At 38.1% G+C, this 25,497-nt stretch overlaps 1 protein-coding gene across 18 annotated transcripts in view; it reads right to left on the reverse strand.

The window, feature by feature from the left end:
* The window catches only part of PPFIA3 (PTPRF interacting protein alpha 3), a 96,462-nt gene that overhangs the window by 51,572 nt on the left and 19,393 nt on the right, over positions 1-25,497 (reverse strand). For 15 of the 18 annotated variants that reach the window (XR_009154862.1, XM_058180575.1, XM_058180573.1 and 12 more), the window contains 3 exons: positions 13,506-13,809; positions 2,288-2,389; positions 693-857 (listed from right to left, as the gene is read on the reverse strand). Coding sequence is in view for 17 of the 18 variants with exons in the window: in XM_058180575.1 (XP_058036558.1) it covers positions 693-857; positions 2,288-2,389; positions 13,506-13,742 (504 nt within the window). In the remaining variant the exon portion in view is untranslated. Of the gene's footprint in view, positions 1-692; positions 858-2,287; positions 2,390-13,505; positions 13,810-19,380; positions 19,465-24,745; positions 25,099-25,497 lie in introns of those variants that run through there. The other 3 variants (XM_058180577.1, XM_058180579.1, XM_058180570.1) reach the window with 3 other exon arrangements.

The raw sequence follows: 25,497 nt of genomic DNA on the forward strand, positions 1-25,497 counted from the left end.
TGGGCAGGTCCGATTAATTGTATATGATGGTACACTAAATATGTTATTGGATATGAATGTTAAAATAAAACTTTTTTATAAAAAAAATAAATTTTAAAAAAACATTTGGATATAAACTATAATAATTTTTAGATTTGTGAATGGGTAAGGTAGGACTTGGGAAGAAGTGAATTATGTATGTAACCTCATAGGAGGTGGAGAAATATTAATTTGATTGTACTTGTTGCAAGGAAGACAGGAAATCACTTCTTTCCATATTTTTTCTATCTCTTTTCTTTCCTCTGCTGGTTTTTTTGTCTTTTTCTTTCACATTTTGAATTTACATTTCTTTCTACTCCTTTCTTTCTGATTTCAGTTGGTATTATCCTTCAGTACTGTAAAACTTTTTAATAAGCATTTTTTAAAAAAAGAAAGAAAGGAATAGTTATGCCTTTGTGTCCTATGCTTGATTGTCTCTGCCTTGTGCCTTGTGCCTCTGGTTGATTCTTCAGCCAATTCAGTTTTGCATCTTGAGAACAATTCAGAATAATTAATCCTGTATGTGCTGCTTCAAATTTTGAGGGCTTCTACATGAATTTTAGCCAGCAACACTCTAGCTGATGATGAAGGAAATGTTCAGGACAGTACAGGTAAAGCTCCCTGTCTCCAAAAGCCAGGCACTCCCAGTTCCCCCCTGTCAATATTTTTTTCACCTTCTCATCCAGAGCTTTGTGATGTTCAAAGAGTGACTTGAGAGCTTTCAGCACCTCCACCTCACTGGAGACTCCTGCTGGGGACTGAGCTTGACGTTTCACTACAGTCATACGAAGGGAACGCTCATGTCGTGATACCAGGCATTCTAGATGTTCCAGCAGCAGCTAAGGAGAAGCAGACAGATGAAGAAGATGAAAGACTGAGGAAGATACAACTCTGTCACAGTGGATTCAGAGTCAGAGTCAGAGTAGGGAACCCACAACAAGCAGTCAGCTCCAGAGCCAGCTCTCGAAGTGCTGACAGAGAGAAGCAGCCAGCTCCACTTCCACCAGTCAGATTGCTGTTTGAGAAGGCAAAGGAGGTGGGCCAACCTCAGCAGACAAACTGTCATTGCACTCTGATGATAAAGATACAGAATTACTGCCCCCACCCAAAAAAGACCTTGGCAGGCTGCAAAGAGGTATGCTGCAAAACTGCTTGCACAGAAAGAGTTTCAGCCCTACTCAGATTGCTTCTACTACTGTAAAAGCACAAGTTTTCCATTGACAACTACTACCCATTTAAGTCCCACTCTGTGCACCTTGACTCATGAACCTCCCAATCCTGACATTGAACCTGGCCAGCTGACAAATCTGCTACAAGCTCTGACCTCAGATTCCACTTGTTCTCCTGCGTGCCGCATTCATTTAGATCTCTTGAAAGTTTTTAATTTGGAACTCTTGGGGAGAATTTGTCTCTATAGTGCAAGCACATGTTTGCAAGCCTCATTTAGTAAAGAACAAAACTACCCCTTCATGTATTTGTGTCCTGGGATAGGACAGTCACTGGAAGGATAGCAAATGCCAAAATTATCAGAGTTGCAGGACTCTGCACAAAAGTTCATTTGTTTTGCAGTCTTCCCTCTTTTCAAATATCCATTTCCATAAGTAGATAAATTAAGGCCAAGATGGTGGCATTTTCAAACAGTAAGAACAGAAAGGCAGTTTTATTTTCAGATACTGATGGAAGCTCCACTGGGAGAAAAAGCAGCTTTTGGAAGCAGAAGGAGCTAAGTTCTACTCTGATGGGAGATTAGGAATGGGCAGCAAACAAGAAGACAATTTCTTAATGAAAATTAAAGAAACAGACAAATTTAATGAACAACTAATAAGTAAAATAAATAATAGACATTAATAATCACAAAATCTCCTTTTCCCTGTACAAACTTCTGCATCAAAATTATTTTTGTGTAGCATTTTACCAGTGCATATACACAGTTATATATAATGAAATAACATAATGAGAAAGGAAAATTGACTGTGTACAAGGATTTAGTCCAGTTATTTAGAGTGGTGTTTAGGATTGTATACTGTATGTTTGTATCAATAATATTCCAAAGTAATCTTATAAAAAACATGGAATATTTCAACAATCCATTTTGAGGAAAAGTGTTTTATATCAATAAATATATTAGTTATATGAAAGTAGTAGTAAGTAGTGAATTTAGGGAAAGCTATCATTTAATATTACCAATTAATATACTAAAATCTGGAAAATTCTAGAATTCAAAATAAAATTGGAAAAAACAGCATTTTGTATTCTTTCTAGATCTTACCCGTGTGTTGTTCCGTTCTGCCTTTAGTTCTGAGATCTCCTCCTCACGCTCTGACAGTTGTTCCCTACATAAATTCAACTCCTTAGTAAGTGCTGCAAATTCCTAGTAGAAAAAACAGAGTGATGGTAAAGAGAAGCATTGAAAGGGAGATAGAGACTCTCATCTCATGCATTGATTGTACATGTTATAGTATATTGATCTCCTTGAATAAATCTCTGGAACACTGAGAAAATATCCATTTTTATTTTTCTGGCCTGTTCTATAATACAATTTGCTGGCAGCTTTTGGAATTCTCTTGAGTCATACTCTGGAAGTGCACACAGCTCTGGAACTCGGTTTAAGCAATTTGTCCTTGATTATAAACTTACGGTTTAACTAGGACATGCAAATAGGACCAGTGAGTAAGTCAAAGTTTTGAAGTGAGTACAAAGTATAAAAAAGCAAAATGTTCCATAAAGATGTATAGGAATCTAATGATCACATTCACAGGTAGTACTCAATTTACAATCAGAACTGAGACCAGAATTTCAATTGCTAAGTAAGACATTGTTAATTGAATTGTGCCTGATTTTACTTTTTTTTGCTGGCCATGGTTGTTCAATGAATCACTGCAGTTATTAAACAAGTCATGTGGTTATTAAGTAAATCTGGCTTCTTTCATTGACTTTGCTTGTCAGAAGTCATCTGAGGTCAGAAATTGTGATCATGTGATCCTCTGATGCTGCAAAAGTCAAAAATTCAGGTTGGTTGCCAAGTGCCTGAATTTTGATCACCTGATTATGAGGATGCTTCAAAAATTGTAAGTATGAAGATCAGTTGTAAAGTCGCTTTTTGCAGTGATGATGTACTGTAACTTTGAATAGTTACTAAACGAATGATTGTAATTGAAGGATTACCTATATAGCAGTCTAAGGAAAGTGGGATGTACATCCAACATTAGATGGTTGAACAGAATGAACAAAGGTGTTTGTTTTGTTTTGAAATCCTGGGTTCTATACAAAATGATGCTTAACAATATCCTGCATACCAACAGTTGAGTTTTCTAACTGAATTTTCATTTGGGTCAGTACTTCCTTTCATTTGGGTCAGTACTTCCTTCACAGCCACTAGATGGCAACAGACAGGCATACGGACCAAGTTTGCTAATTTATGGAAAGGTTCATGCTTTGATTACAGAAGATAGGCTACTCCTTCTAAAGCAGTGAGGTCAACTTTTAAAGATCTACCCCAATCTAGTACAGTATACATAGAAAAAGTGGGATGGATAACGTTGGAAAAATTATTGGCAAGATTCACACACCCAAGTAAGCAATCATTTCTTTTAAACAATATTTTGTTTATTGTACCATGCGCTATCTCATACATGGTGTTATAATAAAACTATGTTTAGCTAACTGCAGTAGCTGAGTTCAAAGATATGCCCAACCATTTTTCATGGGTTTAAGCATAGTGTGAATCCATCTATTAAATCAATCCAGGCAAAAAAATGAGAGAAAAGTCAGACTGGAGTATCAAAATGTATGTTTTCTTCATCAAGTATTATTGTAGCAAACCAAAATTTTGCCTTCTTTATTTTCATATAAAGTAAAACTACTATGTTCACAGCATAATGACTGATACCCGTATTATACATATTTTTTCCAAGCAAAGCCAAAATGTAAGTAGTGTTTAGTTCTGGAAAGACAGATTCGAGACAGCAATAGTGAGAGAAAAGATTAAGTAGAGTTACCCTTAAGTCACTGCTTAGTCTTTTTAAAAGTCAGATCTAATCATGGTCTTCTGCTTGATCTGTTCTGGGCTATTGTGTAATGATAGAAAATAGAATGCTGTCTTTAGTTTCTTTCCCTTCTCAACTAGAAATAATAGCTGTAGTTCAGTATATTTGGAGGGCACCGGGTTGCAGAAGCTAGTTATTTCAAATAAATGTATTATAGCCTTTAGAAGTTTCAGTAGAATGGAAGAACCATCAGACCAAATGTTAAGTCTATTTCCCAAAGACAAGCATGCTGGCATTGTAGTCAGGTTGTTAAATATAACAGGGTCATCTTTACGCATTACTGAAGAAAAGAAGTATTTGTTCAAATACAGAACACACAATGCATTTTCTTTGGACATATTCTCCCAAATGTTTCTATTAACTTTTTGGTAATTACTTGCTTGCAGTGCTAAGATTTGATTGTTCATACTGGTGTACTTTAAAACAGAATTTCTGTCCCCTTCATGAAGAGTCCAATTTCTCTCCTGCCCCTTATGCCTTTGGATACATTTGACAAATGTCATTTACAGAGTATTTGTATACTGATGTACTCATTTTCACATCTTTTCTTCATAGAGATCACCTGCTCTTTTACAAAGCATAACTTACAACTCTTTTTCTTTCTTTTTTTTCTTTCCTTCCTTCCTTCCTTTTCTTTCTTTTCTTTTTCTTTCCTTCCTTCTTTTTTCCTTCCTCTCTCTTTTTCTTTTTCTCTCTTTCCCTTTTCTTTCTTTCTTTTCTTTTCCTTCTTTCCTCATTCCTTTCTGCCCGCCTACAAGTAGTCCTTAACTTACAATCATTCATTTATTGACCATTTAAAGTTACAGCTGCTTTGAAAAAAGTGACTTACAACTAGCTCTCATACTTACCACCTCAAGGCATTCCTACAATCACACGATCAAAATTTGGATGTTTGGCAATCAGCATGTATTTGCAACAGTTGCATCCCAGGGTCATGTGATCACCATTTGCGGATTTTCCCAGCCAACTTCCAAAAAGCAGAGTCATGGGGGGAATTTGGATTACCTCAGGGGTGAAAAGCTACTGGTTCGGGGCGGTTTGCCTGAACTGGTATTGAAAATGCTACTGGTTTACCCGAAGCAGTAGTAAAAGAATGCTTTAAAAAGTAAAAAAAAAAAAAGTTCCGACAACAGCGCTGCACAGCTGATCTTTACCCTTTTTTAGCATTTTTTTTACTACTGGTTTGGGCGAATAGGTAGTAAAAAAATCCTTTTAAAAAGTAAAAAAAAAAAAATGTTCCAACGATCAACTGTGACAGTATTTTTGTGTAAAGTGTGATAATTGGTTTTTGAGCTCTCTGTGACTCTGTGAGGTTCCTGCTTGTTGTAGAGGCCATTTTGTGTGAAGTCCAGCTGCTTTTGCATTGTGTGTGAGTCAGAAGTATAGCTTTTGTGTTATTTTTGTGTAAAGTGTGATAGTTGGTTTTCCCAGTCACATGACCAAGCCACGCCCACCCAGTCACATGACCATCCAGTCACAGGACCACCAAGCCATGCCCACAGAACTGGTAGGGGAAATTTTTGAATTTCACCACTGGATTAGCTTAATGACCATGATTCACTTAGCAACTACAATGATTCATTTAACAGCTGTGACAAGAAAGTCTATAAAATCAGGTGCAACTCGCTTAGCATCCACCTTGCTTAGTAACAGAAATTCTGGTCTCAATTTTGGTCACAACTCAAAGACTGCCTATACCGTTTAGCCATATAGACCTCCTCTGGGGCTTCTGGCAGTAGCTTAAATCTTTGCACTAATGTTCAGTGTTGTTCTTCAGAAACTTCTCTTTTGAAGTAAAGTAAATATTACTAAGAAGTTCCTCAGAGTTGGTAAAAAAAAATCAAGATGAAGCTGCAATTGCATGAATTAAGCTCCACTCTGTTGATCATGGAGCTGCTATCTTGACTTTACTTTTAATCCTTTCTTGCAGATACCCCTATTAGACTCTCACATCTTTAATACATTGCTGTTAATATCACAAAGTAATTTAACAATGCTGACTCTCTACACCAGCTAAACCTATTGGGTCTAAATCACTGGTTGTTCCTTCTTTTGTTCAGCTATGAATTTACAGTATATTAATCTGTTTCATATAAAGATAGCCAGAATTCACTTGTTAGGTAATTCAAATATCACTCTGATTTTTTTGATTTCAAAAACCCTTGTTTTTAAACTATGGATGGAATAAAAAAAGAAAGTTCAAACAAGATGTTTTGTAATTTGTTCCATACTGATTTATATACAATTCATATATTGAACAATTCTAGCTTTGTATCCCTTCTTATCGTGGCTTGCCTGTTTACCCCTCACATATTAATTGATTCTGCATTGTCTGTGACATTTAATGTTTATTATGGCTGAATTTCACTCATGTTATTACCAATCCATTTCTCCACTGCAAAGAGATTATTTTGCATTATTTTTTTATTTCCTTTCCCTATTTAGTTTGACATGCATGATTTAGCATCACACAGAACCTTTCATGTGGAAGGTTGTGAAGAGAGTGGTAAGAAAAAAAGTGCAGTTAACCTGCTACTATTAATATTAACTTATTTCTTTTTGTATAAATGATTGACATCATCTAGTTTACTGTTTTTATTGTTTTAGTCAACAGGGATATCTATATCAATTTATATAGAGATATGTGTATTGTATATATTAGAATTACTTTAAGCCAATTTAATATTATTTAAATGCAACACAACATAAATTTAAATAAAATGCATGAAATTTACTCCGTTTTTTTATTATAACCTTACTGAATCTGACAATTCTTTAACCACTTTGATAACTTTTGAAAATATATTGATTCAAAAACTGATTAAATATTAAAACTATTTTATTTTTACTATATAAAAAATGTACTATATAAAAATTAAACTCTCCATTTGTACTGAAGGCAACAGCCAAGGACAATTACAATGAAATGCTTTGCTTTATTTTTTTATTTGTAAAAAACTGCTATCCAAACAAGTCAAATCCAGCAAACATGAGGACCATAGTATAGTGTGCTTTAAATTATGCTTTTGATAATTATTCCAATGTTTTAAAAGTTCAGAAATAGGAATTTTAAAACCTACAGCCAGATTTTCTTCTTTACATTATTATTTTTTCTTAGCAAAAGCTTCCAAAGTCTCTTCCATATCCGGAATGTTTGGATTTAATTTGGAGCAAGGCATGTGGTGGTGAGGAGAAACTGAGGAGTGAAGGGGGGTGTGTGCTCAGCCTGACATTCTCAAAATTCCAGTCAAGCCACTCATTTCCAATTTAGATGTTGGGGACCACATGTCAAAATGGTAGCTTTGTAGATTTTCAGAACTCTTATGGCTAATAGTCAAATACATCACTATAACTATGTTATTATAATGTATGTTGATAATAGTAAGCAGTCAAGTGTCATCCAGATGTTTTAGATGCTAATTCTCACAATTCCTTTAACTGATTGAGGACAGCTAAGATGCTATACCAAACAGCCTATTCTTATGCTACAATTCCAGAAAAAATTGCATATGTATTCTAAACTAATAATGATTTCATAACTTCCCTTATCATCTTTTTATTCTCAATTGCACAAGAAATAAACAAGGAATATAAAACAGCAAAATATTGTTTCTTATGCAAAAGAATACACATGGTAATATATACTCACTTATACAGGATCTTAACAAAGTCTTATTTTTTAAAACTATGTTTTCCTCTTTTATATTATTAAAAAATGGCAGTAGTCCTACAGCAGGGAATAGTGACTGGACAATTAATAAATGCAATGTTGTAGCAATAAATATCTGGTTACCTCTTAAAAATATATTTTTGAAAAGAAATGTGAATAGTCACATTAAATTGGTTAAGCTCACATTTGCATTTGCATCTGCATCATATATATAAATATTAAATGTGCAATATATTTAGAGAATAATTGTTTGAATAATAATTTGTGTCCAAATTATGAATTTACATTTTCTAAACTCCTAGTCTTGAGAATAAAATGTAAGAGCAAAAGGACCTCAGAACTACCACTGGCATGGCTTTAATTGTATCCCCTATCATATTTCTTTGCACATCACATGACATGCAGAACTCTCCTCAAAAATGATATAGAACTAAAGGGGGCAGGGCAGAAGAATGCAAAATGCAATAGATCAGAGTTGCTGAGAATCACGCAACATTCAAGTTTAATAAATTAAATTATCCAGAGTATTTGTATTTCCACTTTTCAAATCCTATCAGACCAATCCATTTAATCTGCATACATTTTTATTTTCAGTATTATGTAAATAAAAGTTATTATCAATGCCAATCCATTATTGTTGACCTCATGGGGTAAACCAGATAGGAGTCAGACAAGATAATTCTACTTTATTGTAAAGCAAGAATGAAAGTATATCTCTATCCCCGACTTTTCTGAGCCTCTTGCCCCACTATCCAGTTACAGGCTGTGCTGTCTCTGATCTGACCTTTTTCCTTTTAAGTCTCTTGATCCAGTTTCCCACATATCATCAAAATTTACAGGTAGTGCTTGACTTACAACACAGTTGGGACCAGAATTTCGTTGCTAAGCAATGTGATTGTAAACTGCGTAATCACATGACAGTACTGCTTACCTATGGCAAATTAGGTATTTCCTGTTGCCAGTGTAATCCCAAAACCCACAGGACATTAAGCAGCAAGAAGCAGGAATCCCAAGTAAATAGGAGAACATGGAGGGGTGAGGGAGGCCTAGACTGGGCCGTACAGGGTGCCATGGTATAGTGGAAGCCCAGGAAAGCTGGAGAAAGTATATGCTGGGGTTCAGGGGCTTCTTGGCATGTTCTGGCTTTGGGGGTTACAAGCTTTTTGCAACTCCAAAGTCACAGTGCACCACAAAGGCCCTTTGCGCTATGAGGAAAGGCTAGAGTTGCAGCACACCAGGAAAGCCTTTTGCACCACATGAAACCCAGTTCAAGCCTGGCCCAGCAGTGTGGCACAAAAGTCACTGAGTCCTAGGAAGCAGGCCCAGCCCAGTCTCAGCCACAGTGGCCCTTATTTCCATGCAGTCTGAGACCCCTGCTCTCCTGCATTCTTCTGCTCCAGCTCATTTTCATCATTTTTGTGCTCCTGCTGCTGCTGAGGCAAGCCCACCACAGTCGTTCATGAGGTAACTGGCTGTCACGTGAGGCCATCTTTCCATGATCTTGCAAGGAAACTGTGTTGTGTGATCTTGGGAAAACAGCTTGTGTGGCCAGAAGCAGGAGCAGGCCTGGTATCTTTGGTCAGCAGCAAAGGCAAGAAGTTGAAGGTCAGGAGCACAGAGATGTGGGATGGGTGGAGGACATAGGCAGATGAGGAGAATTGAGGCGCCTCTGTGGTTGTAACTACAGGCCGGTTGTAAACACCTGAATTTTGATCACATAGCTTCAGTTACTTACTGGTTGTAAGTTCCTTCATTCAGTGCCATTGTAACTTCCGTCACTGAATAAGCGGTTGTTAAGTTGAGGATTACCTATTTGTCAAGAGATGGGAAGTCTTCAGACTCCCATAACTGTTAATTTAAAGTTCTATCATTCTCCATCTCCACTTGTATGTGGATAGATATTGGTATTTATATCCAGAAGATATAAATCCCCCATGAATTATAGTAATCAGAGATACTCCTAATTCACTATAAGCCAATTAAAAATATATTTTGAAAAGAAATGTGAATAGTCACATTAAATTGGTTAAGCTCACATTTGCATTTGCATCTGCATCATATATATAAATATTAAATGTGCAATATATTTAGAGAATAATTGTTTGAATAATAATTTGTGTCCAAATTATGAATTTACATTTTCTAAACTCCTAGTCTTGAGAATAAAATGTAAGAGCAAAAGGACCTCAGAACTACCACTGGCATGGCTTTAATTGTATCCCCTATCATATTTCTTTGCACATCACATGACATGCAGAACTCTCCTCAAAAATGATATAGAACTAAAGGGGGCAGGGCAGAAGAATGCAAAATGCAATAGATCAGAGTTGCTGAGAATCACGCAACATTCAAGTTTAATAAATTAAATTATCCAGAGTATTTGTATTTCCACTTTTCAAATCCTATCAGACCAATCCATTTAATCTGCATACATTTTTATTTTCAGTATTATGTAAATAAAAGTTATTATCAATGCCAATCCATTATTGTTGACCTCATGGGGTAAACCAGATAGGAGTCAGACAAGATAATTCTACTTTATTGTAAAGCAAGAATGAAAGTATATCTCTATCCCCGACTTTTCTGAGCCTCTTGCCCCACTATCCAGTTACAGGCTGTGCTGTCTCTGATCTGACCTTTTTCCTTTTAAGTCTCTTGATCCAGTTTCCCACATATCATCAAAATTTACAGGTAGTGCTTGACTTACAACACAGTTGGGACCAGAATTTCGTTGCTAAGCAATGTGATTGTAAACTGCGTAATCACATGACAGTACTGCTTACCTATGGCAAATTAGGTATTTCCTGTTGCCAGTGTAATCCCAAAACCCACAGGACATTAAGCAGCAAGCAGGAATCCCAAGTAAATAGGAGAACATGGAGGGGTGAGGGAGGCCTAGACTGGGCCGTACAGGGTGCCATGGTATAGTGGAAGCCCAGGAAAGCTGGAGAAAGTATATGCTGGGGTTCAGGGGCTTCTTGGCATGTTCTGGCTTTGGGGGTTACAAGCTTTTTGCAACTCCAAAGTCACAGTGCACCACAAAGGCCCTTTGCGCTATGAGGAAAGGCTAGAGTTGCAGCACACCAGGAAAGCCTTTTGCACCACATGAAACCCAGTTCAAGCCTGGCCCAGCAGTGTGGCACAAAAGTCACTGAGTCCTAGGAAGCAGGCCCAGCCCAGTCTCAGCCACAGTGGCCCTTATTTCCATGCAGTCTGAGACCCCTGCTCTCCTGCATTCTTCTGCTCCAGCTCATTTTCATCATTTTTGTGCTCCTGCTGCTGCTGAGGCAAGCCCACCACAGTCGTTCATGAGGTAACTGGCTGTCACGTGAGGCCATCTTTCCATGATCTTGCAAGGAAACTGTGTTGTGTGATCTTGGGAAAACAGCTTGTGTGGCCAGAAGCAGGAGCAGGCCTGGTATCTTTGGTCAGCAGCAAAGGCAAGAAGTTGAAGGTCAGGGAGCACAGAGATGTGGGATGGGTGGAGGACATAGGCAGATGAGGAGAATTGAAGCGCTTCTGTGGTTGTAACTACAGGCCGGTTGTAAACACCTGAATTTTGATCACATAGCTTCAGTTACTTACTGGTTGTAAGTTCCTTCATTCAGTGCCATTGTAACTTCCGTCACTGAATAAGCGGTTGTTAAGTTGAGGATTACCTATTTGTCAAGAGATGGGAAGTCTTCAGACTCCCATAACTGTTAATTTAAAGTTCTATCATTCTCCATCTCCACTTGTATGTGGATAGATATTGGTATTTATATCCAGAAGATATAAATCCCCCATGAATTATAGTAATCAGAGATACTCCTAATTCACTATAAGCCAATTAAAAATATATAATGCATATGTGGGGAACTACTTTCTGTCAGAAATGTGCCAGTTTTCTTTGCTGTTGGTTTCAAGTAGATAAGTAGACTTACCAGATATCAGAGGTTGGTGTCACATACTATAAACAACCAGTTTACCAAGAACCGAAAATGTGAGCATGTGCGGCATCGAAAAAACGGAGATTATATAGGAAGTAACAGCACCAGGGCAGGTGGCCGGCCTAGCCGCCGGTCGAAACTACCAGTTCACCCGAACCGACAGCAGCCCTGAGCCCACCACTGCCAGGTATTGAGCAAAAGGAGAACATATCCTATTTTTTGTCCTGAGGTCTTTTGTCCCACATCCACAGCATTAAAATCAATTGTCAAGCTCTTTGAGTTTCTTTAGGGGTGGTTTTCTTCTGAAAAGGATTCTACAGTAGTCGTTCAAATTTTTTTATACTATGGCTCTGTAAATTGTCTATTTGTTTCCATCATACATCGATAGACTTGACAGCCTAGATTTATATTACTTATTTCCTGTTTCCAGCAATTGGCTTCAATCCAGCCCTTTCAAATCTACGATCACTATAGTCTGTAGATCACATGACTTACCATACATTTCTATGATGAAATTTTGAAAGTGCATCATTGTCAATTCTATATTAATATAGAATCAGTAATATAGAGTGATCTTGAAAATAAAGATTTGTTGGAAAATTGTGGCTGAAAAACTAGTCTTTTTGATACTGGAAAAAGTAATATCCTATACAGGAACATTTTTTTGCAGTATTTCATGGTAATTTTTGCTTCTAAAGAAACTAAAGAAATTAGTGTCTCCTCATCTTACCCCCAACCCCACCTTTAACCTCTTGTCCAATTGTCTTTTCCTTTGCATGTTCAAGTATCTGGCACCCTAGTTTCAAAGCATAATATCACAGTACTCTTATTTTGTGAAGCATTTTCTGAATTTTACTGCTTTGAAACTGCTGGCTGTTACATTTCCTTTGTTTCCTTCTAAAATAATTTCATGTATTAGAGTTCTGTCTAATTGCTAGGAATTGCAATGTAGGTCCTTAATAGGAAAAGAAGATATCAAAAGAAAAGAAGATATGAAAAAGAAGTTATCAATACAGTACATGCATTGTTTTAAAAGAAAAAAAGCTGTTGCATAGTTTATTTGCACAATCCAATATGTGCCCATATGTGGCATAAGACAGGATACCCAAAGAGATATTTTCAAAAATTAATTATTCTTAAATTTACTCTAAACAAAAGCACAATATGAATATAGAGTATATTGAGCCCAAAGAAAACAGATTTGTACTTTTCAACTGATTCATTTCTCTGCCTCAAATGAAAAGTTCTGGCCTCTAATTGCACTTCTGATTATCTAATTTTTCCAAACATTGAACCATATTTTGGAGGGAGTTGCCACTGAGTAATTGCCCAGAGCAATTCTATCTTCCTCCAAAGACTTCTGAGCCAATGCAGTAAACTGCCATCATCGCCTTCTCTTAGGAATGTGCAAAATACAGGGTTCTATTTCTCCTCCCCTCTCCCTTTCATCACCAAGCAGGTTTGTTTCTCCTCTTGAAGGCCATTATGATCCACTAGCCAATAAGAAAGACAGGAAGGGCAAACATCATTGCCATTGTTTTTATGACTATACTAATGGTACATTATTATTATACAGAATTTTCTATCAGTCACTCTAGGAGCCTTATCCAGTAAAATGCAGGGTGAAATATTTCAAATTAATAACTGAATGAATTACTTAATGCAAGTACCAAATTATGTTTTGCCAAAGCTATAAAAGAACCTCAGAAACTCTATAAATTCAGCCCACCCACTGGATGCCAGTTTTTCCAGTCAGCAAAGATTTTAAGACCCCCACTACTCAGTTCTCCCAAGAGAGCCTTGTAACCTTCCAACTTTTATTCTCACATCCCCATTCCTGACCTGTGGGAGGGCAATGTTGAGCTGACGCTGAAGTGACTCCTTCTCATGACCCAATTCACGCAGGCGGAGTTGGGAGGTAGCCAAACTTTCCTGGGTGTCACGCAAAGTCTCCAGTAGCCGTTCTCGTTCATTCAACATGTTGACCATGAGTTGCTCGAAATTGGCATCATCGGCCCCATAGGCCGAGCCACGGCGGTTGTCCTCATTAATGGTTGGCATCACTTCGCACATCATCATGCCAAGTAAAGTGGGGAGGGATGCCCTGAGGGCTCCTCTAGAAGGAACAGAAGAGTACCTCTAGATTCTGAAAAAAGAAAATAAAAAATATCAAATATCACTTGGGAAAATGAAAATCTGTAGGAAAAGAGTCAAACCAGAATGTTGATTTCAGATAGCCACTGATGGAATAATAGTTTAAGATAAAAATATTTACTTTGCACAATGATAGTCTCAAGTTTAATTGCAGGCTATTTGATTAACAAGACTGACAGAATAGAAACTAATAGAAGAAGCCATTCCTTAAAACCATGGGCTATTATTGCCATTTTGGACAATAACATTGACCAAGTTGAGCTGTAAGAACTGTAAGTGGACTTCTCCAAATGGAATAACCTACAATTTCCAGCATTCTTCATTATTGGTCAAGCTAATGAGAACCGCTGGAAGTTGAAACTGAACAAAGTAAACAAGCCATATGATTTCCTCCCTGGTTTACACCAAGAACTTCTCAGCACCTCTTGAATGGAAGATTCAATGATTTTCCCAAATAATTCACTGTTAACATGAGAATTGTTTTGGATTTCCTGACAATATGATAATAAAGTCAGATGGATCTTTCTGTCCAATCTGTATTTAGAGGAAACGTCTTAAATTCAGATAATTTAGCTGATGTAGGAAGTAGGTTCCTAAAGCAGTAAGTAGACACTCAGAGGATATTTTAGGGACTAGGAAGAAGGGTTAAGGACCCTAAAAAAAGGAAGGCTTGAAGCCTGTTACCAAAACCCACTATATCTTCAAGCATTTGACGTGGCAAGATAAATTGAACTCAGACAGCTATAAATTCAAGTTTAGAAGTACGGCTTGGGGGGCGGGAGATGGAAAAGCAGCTTACAGCCACAGGGTCTGGAATCAGCAGACAAGACAACACACATATTTCTGCTAATTTATTACAAATGGGAATAATGGGATCAGGGATGTTACTACAGTCAGTGCTGCACTTTTGTCACCACTTCCCAAGTGAAAATATCAGTTCCTCTTCAACACTGAGCTGCTAATGGAGAAGAAGAATGGAAAGTTAAGAGAGCTTGAAATAATTGACTTCGTGGATGGAGAGAGGCAGAAAATCAGGTGGCAGGCATGAAGTTCAGCCGGTTCGGGAACTAGAGATGTCAGAAACCAGTCCAGCCTCATCCCCGCCTTGATTTCTAACCCTATTTCAAGGCAAGTCAATCTCTAGACTCATCTTTCTGTCCTGTGCAGATGGCTTTGAACAGCAATTCTTATCACTACTAACTATTGGCTATAATACCTAGGAGAAGATTGGTTTTGTAATCTAAAATAGATGGAGGCAATTGATTGGAGAAGTGTCCTAGAGCCAATACAGTCTCAATTCTGCGTGCCACAAATTAGCCAATTTCTAGGAGTTATACAGCCACTCCTTCACTTCTAGGAGTATAGCCTAGTAGCCATATATCTCTAAATTCATATCTTAGTTCAGCAAAGTAAGGTTATAACAAACACTCCCTCCCTGTCTATTAAAACTGGTGGATTGCTTAGCATTCATATAGGTCTTTTTAATATTCAAAACATGATGTATGTTTTATAATAATAATAATTGTGCTTTTCTATAGGATAAAAGTTTAGAAAGCCAAATAAGATGGTCAAGGAACTGAATTTTTTTGTTTGGCATCCTATAGAGTTGTAAATTTTGTACTGAGTAATAAATATTGTGCAAGATGCCTACTTATTATCCATCAAACTGGTTTTATCCTGTACTTAATCTTAAATTTATTCAAATATACTAGTTTCTGCAAAACATTGCAACAAGCACTCCACATTATTATTTGGATTGGAGGACTGATACCTTTTAGTTAATAAGAATCAGAAATATGTCTTCTTTTTTATAAAATTCAGCTGGATTTTTAAGAGGATTGCTATTATTTGCTGATTTACGTGCTACATAATTTAATCTCATTTGGTTTTTTCTATTGAGTTTTTACCATTTTACATATTACTATTTATTTATTTAAAATATTTACTCCCTATAAGATTTCTAGGCTTTGTATATTTAATACTAAAAAATTAAAATGGAACACCTATTACAAATAGAACAGCAATAAAAAATAATTCAATTATGCCATCATAAGCTCTCAAATGCTAAGGTGAATAAAAATGTTAATGTAACCCTGAAATTTTAAAATTATTTCAGCTATTGTAGAAAGTAAAGGTATAAATGGCTGTGTTCATACAACTCATAGAACCATAAACTCACTGATCACACTTTAATCAACCATGTGCAGCAAATTCAACCCATCTAGTTAATTTATGACTCAATGTACCATGTAAATTCAAACTTATCAAAATCTGATAAATCGTGCACAAGTTAATTGTGGGTAGTGTCTATTGTGGGAACACACCTATAAGTAAATAGTAGAAACAAGGAATGTGGAAAAAGGAATGACTGAAAATTACAAGGATTTCCATGTGGTCTCTAGTGCAATATTTTCATTACAGACGGAATAGACACGTAAGAGGGTATAGGGAAGTTTCCAGAAACAGTGTAGTACTGTGGCATATTGTTTATTCAAAGGTTTGTACAATTTAATCCTGTGCCAATTATTTGGGTAGAAAGCTGTCATTCCTGTTCTCTATGTTAGTACCAGGCACATAGATCAAATATGCCCAGAAGGTAGAACAGGATTTACTAGTAGGTATTTGGATGATATATAGTAGATCAGCAAAGTTTTTGACTTATCAGCAGTTTAACAAAAGCAAGTAAAATAGAAAATTAAACATCATACACTAAAATCTGCAAAGTGTACTTTTATGCTAATCCTATATTACTGAAGATACTAAAAGAACTACTTACTTATTTTTGGAATTCTACTAAAGATTTGTGTTCAAATCCTCCGGTCTATATAATTTAGATGTAGTTTCTATTCACACACAAAAGTAGTAAAATAGAATACAAGTAGTCCTTGACTTACAGCTATAATTAAGCATGGAATTATGGTCATAAATTGTGGCAGTCGTTAAGCAGGTCACCATATGACTATCTGATTTTAACCATTTTTGTGGTTGTTATTAAGCAAACACTGAAATAGTTAAACAAATCTATTTTATTCAATAGGAGTTTTTTACTGGAAACTGGAAACAATGAAAAACAGCAAAAAGCAGCAAAAATCATGATTATGTGTTGGCCTATATATGAGCCAATTGCCATGCACTCAAAATACAATCAGGTGACTATGATTGTAGGGGGGCAAGTATACGGCCATCAGAATTTCAGAACTACCTTTTTGGGACCCATTATAACTTTGAATTGTTACTACGTGACTAGTTGTTAAGGAAGGACTACTTGTAAATCTCACTATGCCTTCTATTTTCCTCCTGCAATCTAATTTTTAGTCAGTCTTTAATCAATGGATTTTTATAGTAAAATGTCCAAGCCAAAAAGGAGTAATTAAAGCATAAAATACATCTACTTCTGATTATAATGAATTATACCAACAAATAATCCAACACAATTTTCAAACACACACATGCGCGCCCCTGATGCCCTCCAAAAGTTGATTGCCCATTTTGGGGATTGAAATCTAACTCCTCTGGAAGAAAGTAGGTTGAGGTAGAGTGTTAAGGCAATTGTCTTATTACGTGTCATAAACTTTAATATTCTTACTTTCCTTTACCACAGTCCCTTACAACATAGGAAGTGGGTTCAGAATGAGCTTGCACGTAATAATTAAACCAAAGAAACTTCACTTATTGGGCAGGTCAGAAATATTATTAACAAATAATAGCTATCTTTTCCAAACCCAATATTTGCAGTCATACAACATGCTTAGTACTGTATGTGAACTCAGTCAAGATAAGGGGAGGGATGAAGGGGCTAACTCTCATCTGTCACATCTTCCTAAATCATTTCCTCTGCCCCACAATAAATTCCTTTATTTCTGCCCTTTATCTTCTCTTCAAGAAGAGTGATGCTTATATCCCACAAAAGGAAGGACATAAAAGAGAACGAACTATTCAATTACTAACAACTTCTAAATGCAATCTAAAAAGAATTGGTATAATTTAAATAAACATACAGCATCTTGACACCATGGAGAGAGAAAGTCAGTTGAGGAAAGTATCCAAGTGCTAGTAATGGCAGCTTCAAGGCTTTTATTTTCGTACAAATCCTTCCATGTACAACCAGGTTGGGACCAACAATCCTTGAAAAAGATCTTCTGTGAATTAAGACGCATGGCCTCTTGTTATCAGTATCCTCCTTTTCCTTTTATTTATGTGATCATTAGCACTCTCGATAGGGAATCTAATTCATTGTAAGCATGGCACTTCTAAAAAATAGCTATCTCTGTTGATGCTGAATTGAGTCTTTGTCTTACAATACCTCCCATTTTGTCAGTTCACACATTTTCTCCAGCATCATTACTATGATATTCCTGCTTCTTTACCTTCTGCCAAGCTAACCTCTATGTCTGGAACAGCCTCCATATTCAGGCCCTTCCCAAAATCTGTGTCTTCCACAAAACATACCTGAACTAATGCAGAAACTACGCCTTCATATCTTTTCCTTTTGTTTTGTTTGCTTCATGAAAAGCTTTTGATTCAAATATTACTTCAACTGGACCAGCTAGGTAATTTCAGGCCAAGCCCCACAGCCTTAGCTAGTCAGAAAGACATGAGTGCGCTGCATAACAGGATATATTTTTGTGATCTTTTTTGCAAAGACACGAGAGTATGCATGCACATAAATGCTGACCCCAAGCACAATATTTTTCTAGAATAATGGAGACAAAAATATTAAGCAGCTGTTTCCAGAGTGAATAAAGTAGATCCAGGCTGGATTCACTGAAAAGGTTAAACACTTATCCTTGTAGGTAGTACATGATAAAGCAGAATGGGGAGTCAGATAGCTAATGGGGACAGGGGCTCTGGGAAATAAGAGAAGGACACAGCTGTAAATATAAAGCTTTATACGTATACACAGAGCTGTAGATATAAACTATAGTGCAATAAACAGAGCAAGGATGACTCTGAGGAATAGCAGGTTCATTTATTCCTCCCACCTTCAGTCACAGAATGGATGGGGTCACATAGCACACTAAAACCAGGTTAACAAAACACCTGTTATGTGTTTTATAAGCTTTCAGTCTCCAAATACTATGGCTAAATGGATGGCCTGGTTCCCACAGCATGCTGAATCATAAACTATGCTATTCAATGTTAGCTTAGATTAGTATATTGTGCAAAGCAGCTTTAAGGTTTTAAGTGGACCCAAAAAAAAGCTCCATATAAAATTAAAGAATAATACAGTGCAATACAATAAATAGTATGGAACTTAGCAGATCCCACTGCCCCTCCATCAGCCTCTTTTCAATATATCTTTCTTCAACACACAATAATCTAAAATTTAATACTCACACGCACCATATATTGCAAGCAAGGTATGCATAATCAACCCTTCGTTGATCTAAAGACCCTTTCTATAAATCACTGTTGCTCAGAAATCTACTTCAGGTGAGAGAAAGGTAATCTGCCTATCTCCAAAGCCACAACTTCTCTCCAGCTGGCCAAGAGTTATAAGATTTAGCTCCTGATATTATTCCTGGCCAATCAAACAAATTTCAGTAGTTATTAGGGATCTAACCTTCTTTTGGTGCGATGCATGTTGCTGGAAATATTTGGTTTCCTTGAAATAACAAGATTCTATTTTATGATCTTCCAAACCTGCCTGAAAAAAAAATACAGGCAGAACTCAGAAGGGAATGCATTTGTTTTAGTAAAGGATACTTCAGCTATTCAAGGCCAGTTCCTACTATAAATCATAACTACTGAAGCTGAGCTCAGAGGAAACCAAAAACAAACCCCATCAAAAGAAAAGCGGAAAGCAGTACAAATCAAAAGTGAGTCTCATTGGGCTGTACTTTACCACAAGCCAAGGAAAGAGCTCACCAAAGTTGGGCATACTGAAACTTTACAGTAGCTTGTTGCATACCAATGCTCATTGCATACCATCCCCCTTCTGCTCCCCCAACATTAAGAACCCATGAAGCAGCTATAACAATCTACAAATAAGACACATCAGTTGCGTACTTCAAACAATCAAGCAGGTGAAACCACATCTCCCATTAGGGACATTATTTATTTGGCATACAAGAACCAAGGATAGATAGATAGATAACCACAATATCAAGATCGATATGTGTGTGGGTGTATAATAGAGTAAAACAGAGTAATAAGAGAGGCAGCTTTGTCTAGTGGTTAAATCTCCAGGTTATAACCAAGAGATTGAGATCTAATTCCGCTTTAGACATGAAAGCCAACCAGGTGAGAAAGTCAGTCCAACTCACCTGACAGGATGGCTGTTGTGGGGAAAATAGGAGAAAGAGGTATTAGGAATGTTCACTGCTTTGAGTTATTTATAAAAATAATAAAGGTGGGGTTTAAAAAAATCTAAAAATAGCAGCTTTCAATAGAAGAGAATATTAGTGGCTCAGGGTTGAATTGTGACTCCTTGCTGCTCTCTGAGCTCAGTTGGCAAGCTCATAGAGGACCAAGGACTCCACAATAGGAATGTATGCACAAAACTGTGGCAATTGCAACCAATGGGGAAGACCAGGCAAGATGATTCACATAGTCTCCCTTCTTCAGACTTGCAGACAAGTATAAGCAAAAGAGGATTACAAAAGCTCTAAAAGCCAAATCATTATCAATAGTAAATGTATGCTAGTATGTCAATACATTAAAAAAGTTAGAATTATACTTGAAATATGAAAGGGAATATTCAGGTAATCTCTCATTTTTATTCCAAAACCAACAAATTTTTAATCCTCATGACTTTATAAGAAAGTGAAGATTCAAGAAATAGAGAATATGACTTATCTAATAAAATAATTCTTGCACAGCATTCATTTACTCAGTAATAGCATCTTCTTGTTTGTCAACCCACCCTGGCAAAATCTAGAGACTTTTTCCTATTGAATTATAAGGGGGGAAAGCAGTAAAATCAACCTAAACCATGGTAATCTAATATAAAAGCAAAACGATATGAGTTTATTGGGAGGGAAAAACTTCGATATATTTCAAATTTAATATGCAATTTCATTATAGTCACATTTAGCCTATAAAGGCACTGCTAGGGTTGGGACAGGAATAGAGGTACTCCAATGTTGTGCAATAATGCCAAGTTCCATTTGCTTCCATCAGAACATCTTTGCTGTCACAGTATAGATTGGATTCATAGCCATATGTGGCAGAATAAAGATAACACCTGTAAAACCCAGGAACAGTCTTCATATTTATTTGTGAGTTTGGTGAAGCATGTCTTGGAGCATGTCAACGAAGTCATGGTCACTGCAGAGGTGTAAAAACAGAAGAATCCAGGTGGGTCCAGCCAATAGTTCAATATTGTGTGCCACCCAAGGGCTAAGCTAGTACACTGGAGAAGATCAGAAGTAGGACCACAAAGCAATCTTCTTCCATGATTCCATGGTCTCCAACAGCTAATTCTCTAGTGCCTTAAGAAGTGGTATAACAGTCTTGAAGATTACTGGTTGTGTTAACCTTCTCCATGAAATTGTCAAGTCTCCTTTAAAAGCCATAACCATAGGTGATGACAATGAACTTCATAGTTTAACTACACTTATGGTAAAGAAGTAAAACATGAAAAACTATTTTATGTAGTTAATTTATTTTATGTAGTATATTTATTATGTGAGAATCTATCCATTGCTGTAATTCTAGACAAATGCAAGAAACGTTTTGATTTCATGACCAATTGTTCAGAACCAAATATCATTCAATTACATGTACCTCGACATATTAATAAGATGCATGTCACACCTAATATGGACATACATCTGTAAATATGTATACTCCAGGACAAATATGCATAGGAAAGAGCTTTGAACTCCTAATACTGATTGTATTTTTAAAATACTTTCCAATACCTCTGCTCATACATGCTATAACAGAGGTCTACCCCTACTATATCATCTCCAACATTTTGGTAAATGGATATGTACATTTTACTGTTTGCAAGTATGTAAAGGAATAATTCTTCTGTTCGGAGATGCACATTCAAACAGTTATGCAATATTATTGTTTTATTGTACAACACTGGTCACTGTTGTATGTAAGTTTGAATCTGTGTCAGTATGTGTGCATTCTGCCCACAAAATAGAAAAATGCCCTCCCTGCAACTATAATTCACATAAACATTTCTATGGGAAGAGCTAAAAAACTTCCCTAGAAATATTTATTATCAATAATTTGTATGAACACAGTTGCCAAAAAGAAGTGGTGCATGAAGTATGCTTATGAGTCTGTCTGCAAGTGTCTAAACTACATGGTATCTTCATTTAGGTCTTATGGGTTTATCAGCAATAACTATGGAAGGCTGTCAAATCTTTGCCTGAAAAATAGGAAGCAGACAGCAAATCCATCAACTCCTCCAATAGGCATGCAATGAGGAGGCACTCCAACTTTTAACTTCATATAAATAATTTTAGGCTTTGGACAAGAGATTGTAATCTATTGGCTGCTACTAGATATTTTGAGTTTTAATACAGACCCCATAATATTTTGTGCTATCAAAGCATCATACATATTCTTTTTTTCTATATATTATGGTACAATAGCCTGATATATAGCAAGAGGGAGTCTTAGCAGAAGCAGCTGATCCAACAAACACATTGTATGGCTTGTGGATGCTCTTCCAGGCAGACATCTGGGAAATGGGAATGACATCTGAAGAGAATTCAATGCAGATGTTTGAGAGATGAAAACTTAAATACGCAAAATGAATGAACGAACGAATGAATGAATAACCAAAATATTGATCTGATACAGTACATATGGAGAGCCAAAAGAAGAGAAAAATGAACTAGTAGGTGGATGTTGAGCTGGAAGCAGAGGCCTTTTTAAAGAAGAAATTAGATACAAGTATGGATGTGGAATCAAAAGTTGAATTATGTTCACACACCATAGGTAAAGGATTCCCTTGCACATACGTGCTAGTCATTCCCAACTCTAGGGGGCAGTGCTCCGTTTCAAAGCCAAAGAGCCAGCACTGTCCGAAGACGTCTCCATAGTCATGTGGCCAGCATGACTAAATGCCAAAGGTGCATGGAGCACTGTTACCTTCCCACCAAAGGTGGTTCATATTTTTCTACCTGCATTTGTTGCTTGCTTTTGAACCGCTAGGTTGGCAGAAGCTGGGACAAGTAACAGGAGGTCACCCCGTTACACGGCACTAGGGATTCGAACCGCTGAACTGCCGACCTTTTGATTGACAAGCCCAGCGTCTTAGCCATTAAGCACCGCATCCCAATAATCATACATCACACATATAATTGTGTGATGTACATGGTTTATTATATAAGTAATTATTGACTTATATAACACACACCAAGCAACACAGCAAATCATAAAACATGGCTTACAAATTACAATGTTTGCATTCATCCAACAGACTAAGGTCAATCAAGCAAATCACATAATTGCTTAATGTGGTGTACATATCCTGCCATGGGGTAGAAGGCAGGAGTATCTAGGGCTACATGTCTTGAATGGATGTAATCTTGGGGAACAAATAGTGTTGGTAATTGTGGAGTCCTTGAAAAAAGTTGCTGAAATATACAGGAATAATGGAGTAAGACCATCATGAAAATCTGGGATGTGCTCCTTGGACTTGGAGATTATATGTGTAAGAAGGTGTAAGCTGAAATAGACTGCACAGAGGCTGCTAATACATAAATGTGGGTGTTGCACTTGAAGCCAAATGGAGGTAGGAAAGTAAGGAGATGTTGACTAGAGTGGGAGACAAAGTATAAGTAGTGGATAAGTATGAGGCTGAAACTTGGGTATACCTTTCAGTCTGGGAGGCTTTGGAGGCCCAGATAAGATGACATCAGAAAAGGGGAGTGCTATTGGGGAATGCAGTTGCGGGGTAGAAATCAAAAGTTCTCTATGGGGGGAGGTAAGAGCTTAGGGGTTGACAGCTGAGCAGAACACAGGCAAGGATGGTGAGAAGATAGGGAACAGTTACTGAAAAAGTCTTTTTTTTCTTATGAATTGGAGAATACTTTACAGGTAGATCTAAGGGGATGTGGAAAGTGAGAGGCCTCTGTGAAAGACAGAGGACTTTTGCTGAGCTAATGACATGAGGCAAATTGGTGGGATGTATGGCACTTTGGGTGGTGATTAAAAGGGCTGCCAGTGGCAGAAGCCCCCTCCCATAGAGGGTCTCATGGAACTGACCTGGTTGGGCCCCTGAGTCCAAGCTGGTCAGCATCTGTTTTAGGAACAAGGGGGCCTGGGTAGACAGAGAGGTAAAGAGGAAAATGAGGCTGGGTTAGGTGCTAGGGTTTTAGAAGCTTCCAGGAAAAAAGACGTTGGGAGCTGTTTGGGAGGGGGGGCACCCAGAAAAGGATAGGAGGGGGTAACAGACAACGTGGCTGGGGGAGGGCAGGTTAAGCAAAAGAGAATAAACAAAAAGCAATCTCATGGGAACGGGCTCAGAAGCCTTGGTGGTCGATTGGACAGAAAAATGGAGATGCCCAGAGCCTGCTGGAGAATCCGGATGGCTGAGGGTGGGGGGAAGGCAGACTATGGATGCTATGGCTTAAGGGATCTCCTCTGTATATTGGGGGTCTTTCTGAGGCTCAGTGCTGAGTGCGTGGGAAAGACGCAGGTGCTCTAGGTGCAAAGCAAGACGGGTGAGAGTGAAGCGGCGCGGGTGGAGAGCAATGGAAGCCGTCGGGAGCCCGGGGATGCGGAAACCAGTGAGACATTGAGGCAAACGAGCTAAGGGAGGGGGAGGGAAGCAGAGATGCGGAGCCGGACGATTTCGGATAGCTCTGCTGCGAAAGGGAGAGGTTTCAGCGGCAGCCACGGAACAGCCAGTACTAGAAGAGGTGAGGCATCGAAAGAAAGGGCAGAGAGGACGGAAGCAGCGGGGAGCAGAGCAGGTTTCCAGGGTGGAGATGGGAGCTTCCAAGCCCGGTTCTTACCTGCCTTTGCAGCAGGCGGGGGAGGCGGCGCTGCTTCTGCTGGTGATGGTGCTGATTCAAGAGGGATGCAGGAGACAGGCAGGGGGAAGGGGGCTGATGCCTAGCCCCCTCTCCCGGCTTTCAGGGATGGATCCCGTCCCCCCGGGAGAATCTACTCCCCAGCTCCGGCATCCCTCCCTCCCGGCCGGCCGGTCGGCCACCGCCTGGCGCCCCCCTCTAGCCCGCCCAAGCAGATCCAGAGAGCAAAAGGAGGAGACGATCCCGCCCCTTTGCCCAATGCAAAACTACGGTGCCCCTGCCCCTTTAAGAAAATCCTGACTGACGAGTGCTCTGCCCAACGAGCTAACCGCATACTTCGGGGGAGACCCTGAGTTACGGCCCACTCGTGGAGATGGGAGGGGAAGCCATACTCCGAGTGGCAAGGAAGCCAAACCAATGGATGGAGGAGCTAGTGGGCGGGAGGGGAACACGAGAAACCAATTAGGGAAGCCTGAGGGCGGGGCTGACTTTTAGGATGATGTCATTCAGTGGTTCTTCAGGAAAAAAAAGGGGGGGGGGAGAGGAGGAGAAGAAAAATCAGATGCATCGCAGGTAAAACCGGTGAGGGAAGTAACAAAAAAAGCAAGCAGTCTTTGGGTCCTGGTCCAAACAAATATCCCAGTGCTTGTTAACTAATCGAAGGGAACCCGGTCGTGGGATAAAACAGAAAGATACGTCGACAAGTGTACAAAATGCACCAAATACTTCCATTG

Source organism: Ahaetulla prasina, chromosome 4, assembly GCF_028640845.1.
Source record: "Ahaetulla prasina isolate Xishuangbanna chromosome 4, ASM2864084v1, whole genome shotgun sequence".
In the NCBI taxonomy this organism is placed as follows: Eukaryota; Metazoa; Chordata; class Lepidosauria; order Squamata; family Colubridae; genus Ahaetulla; species Ahaetulla prasina.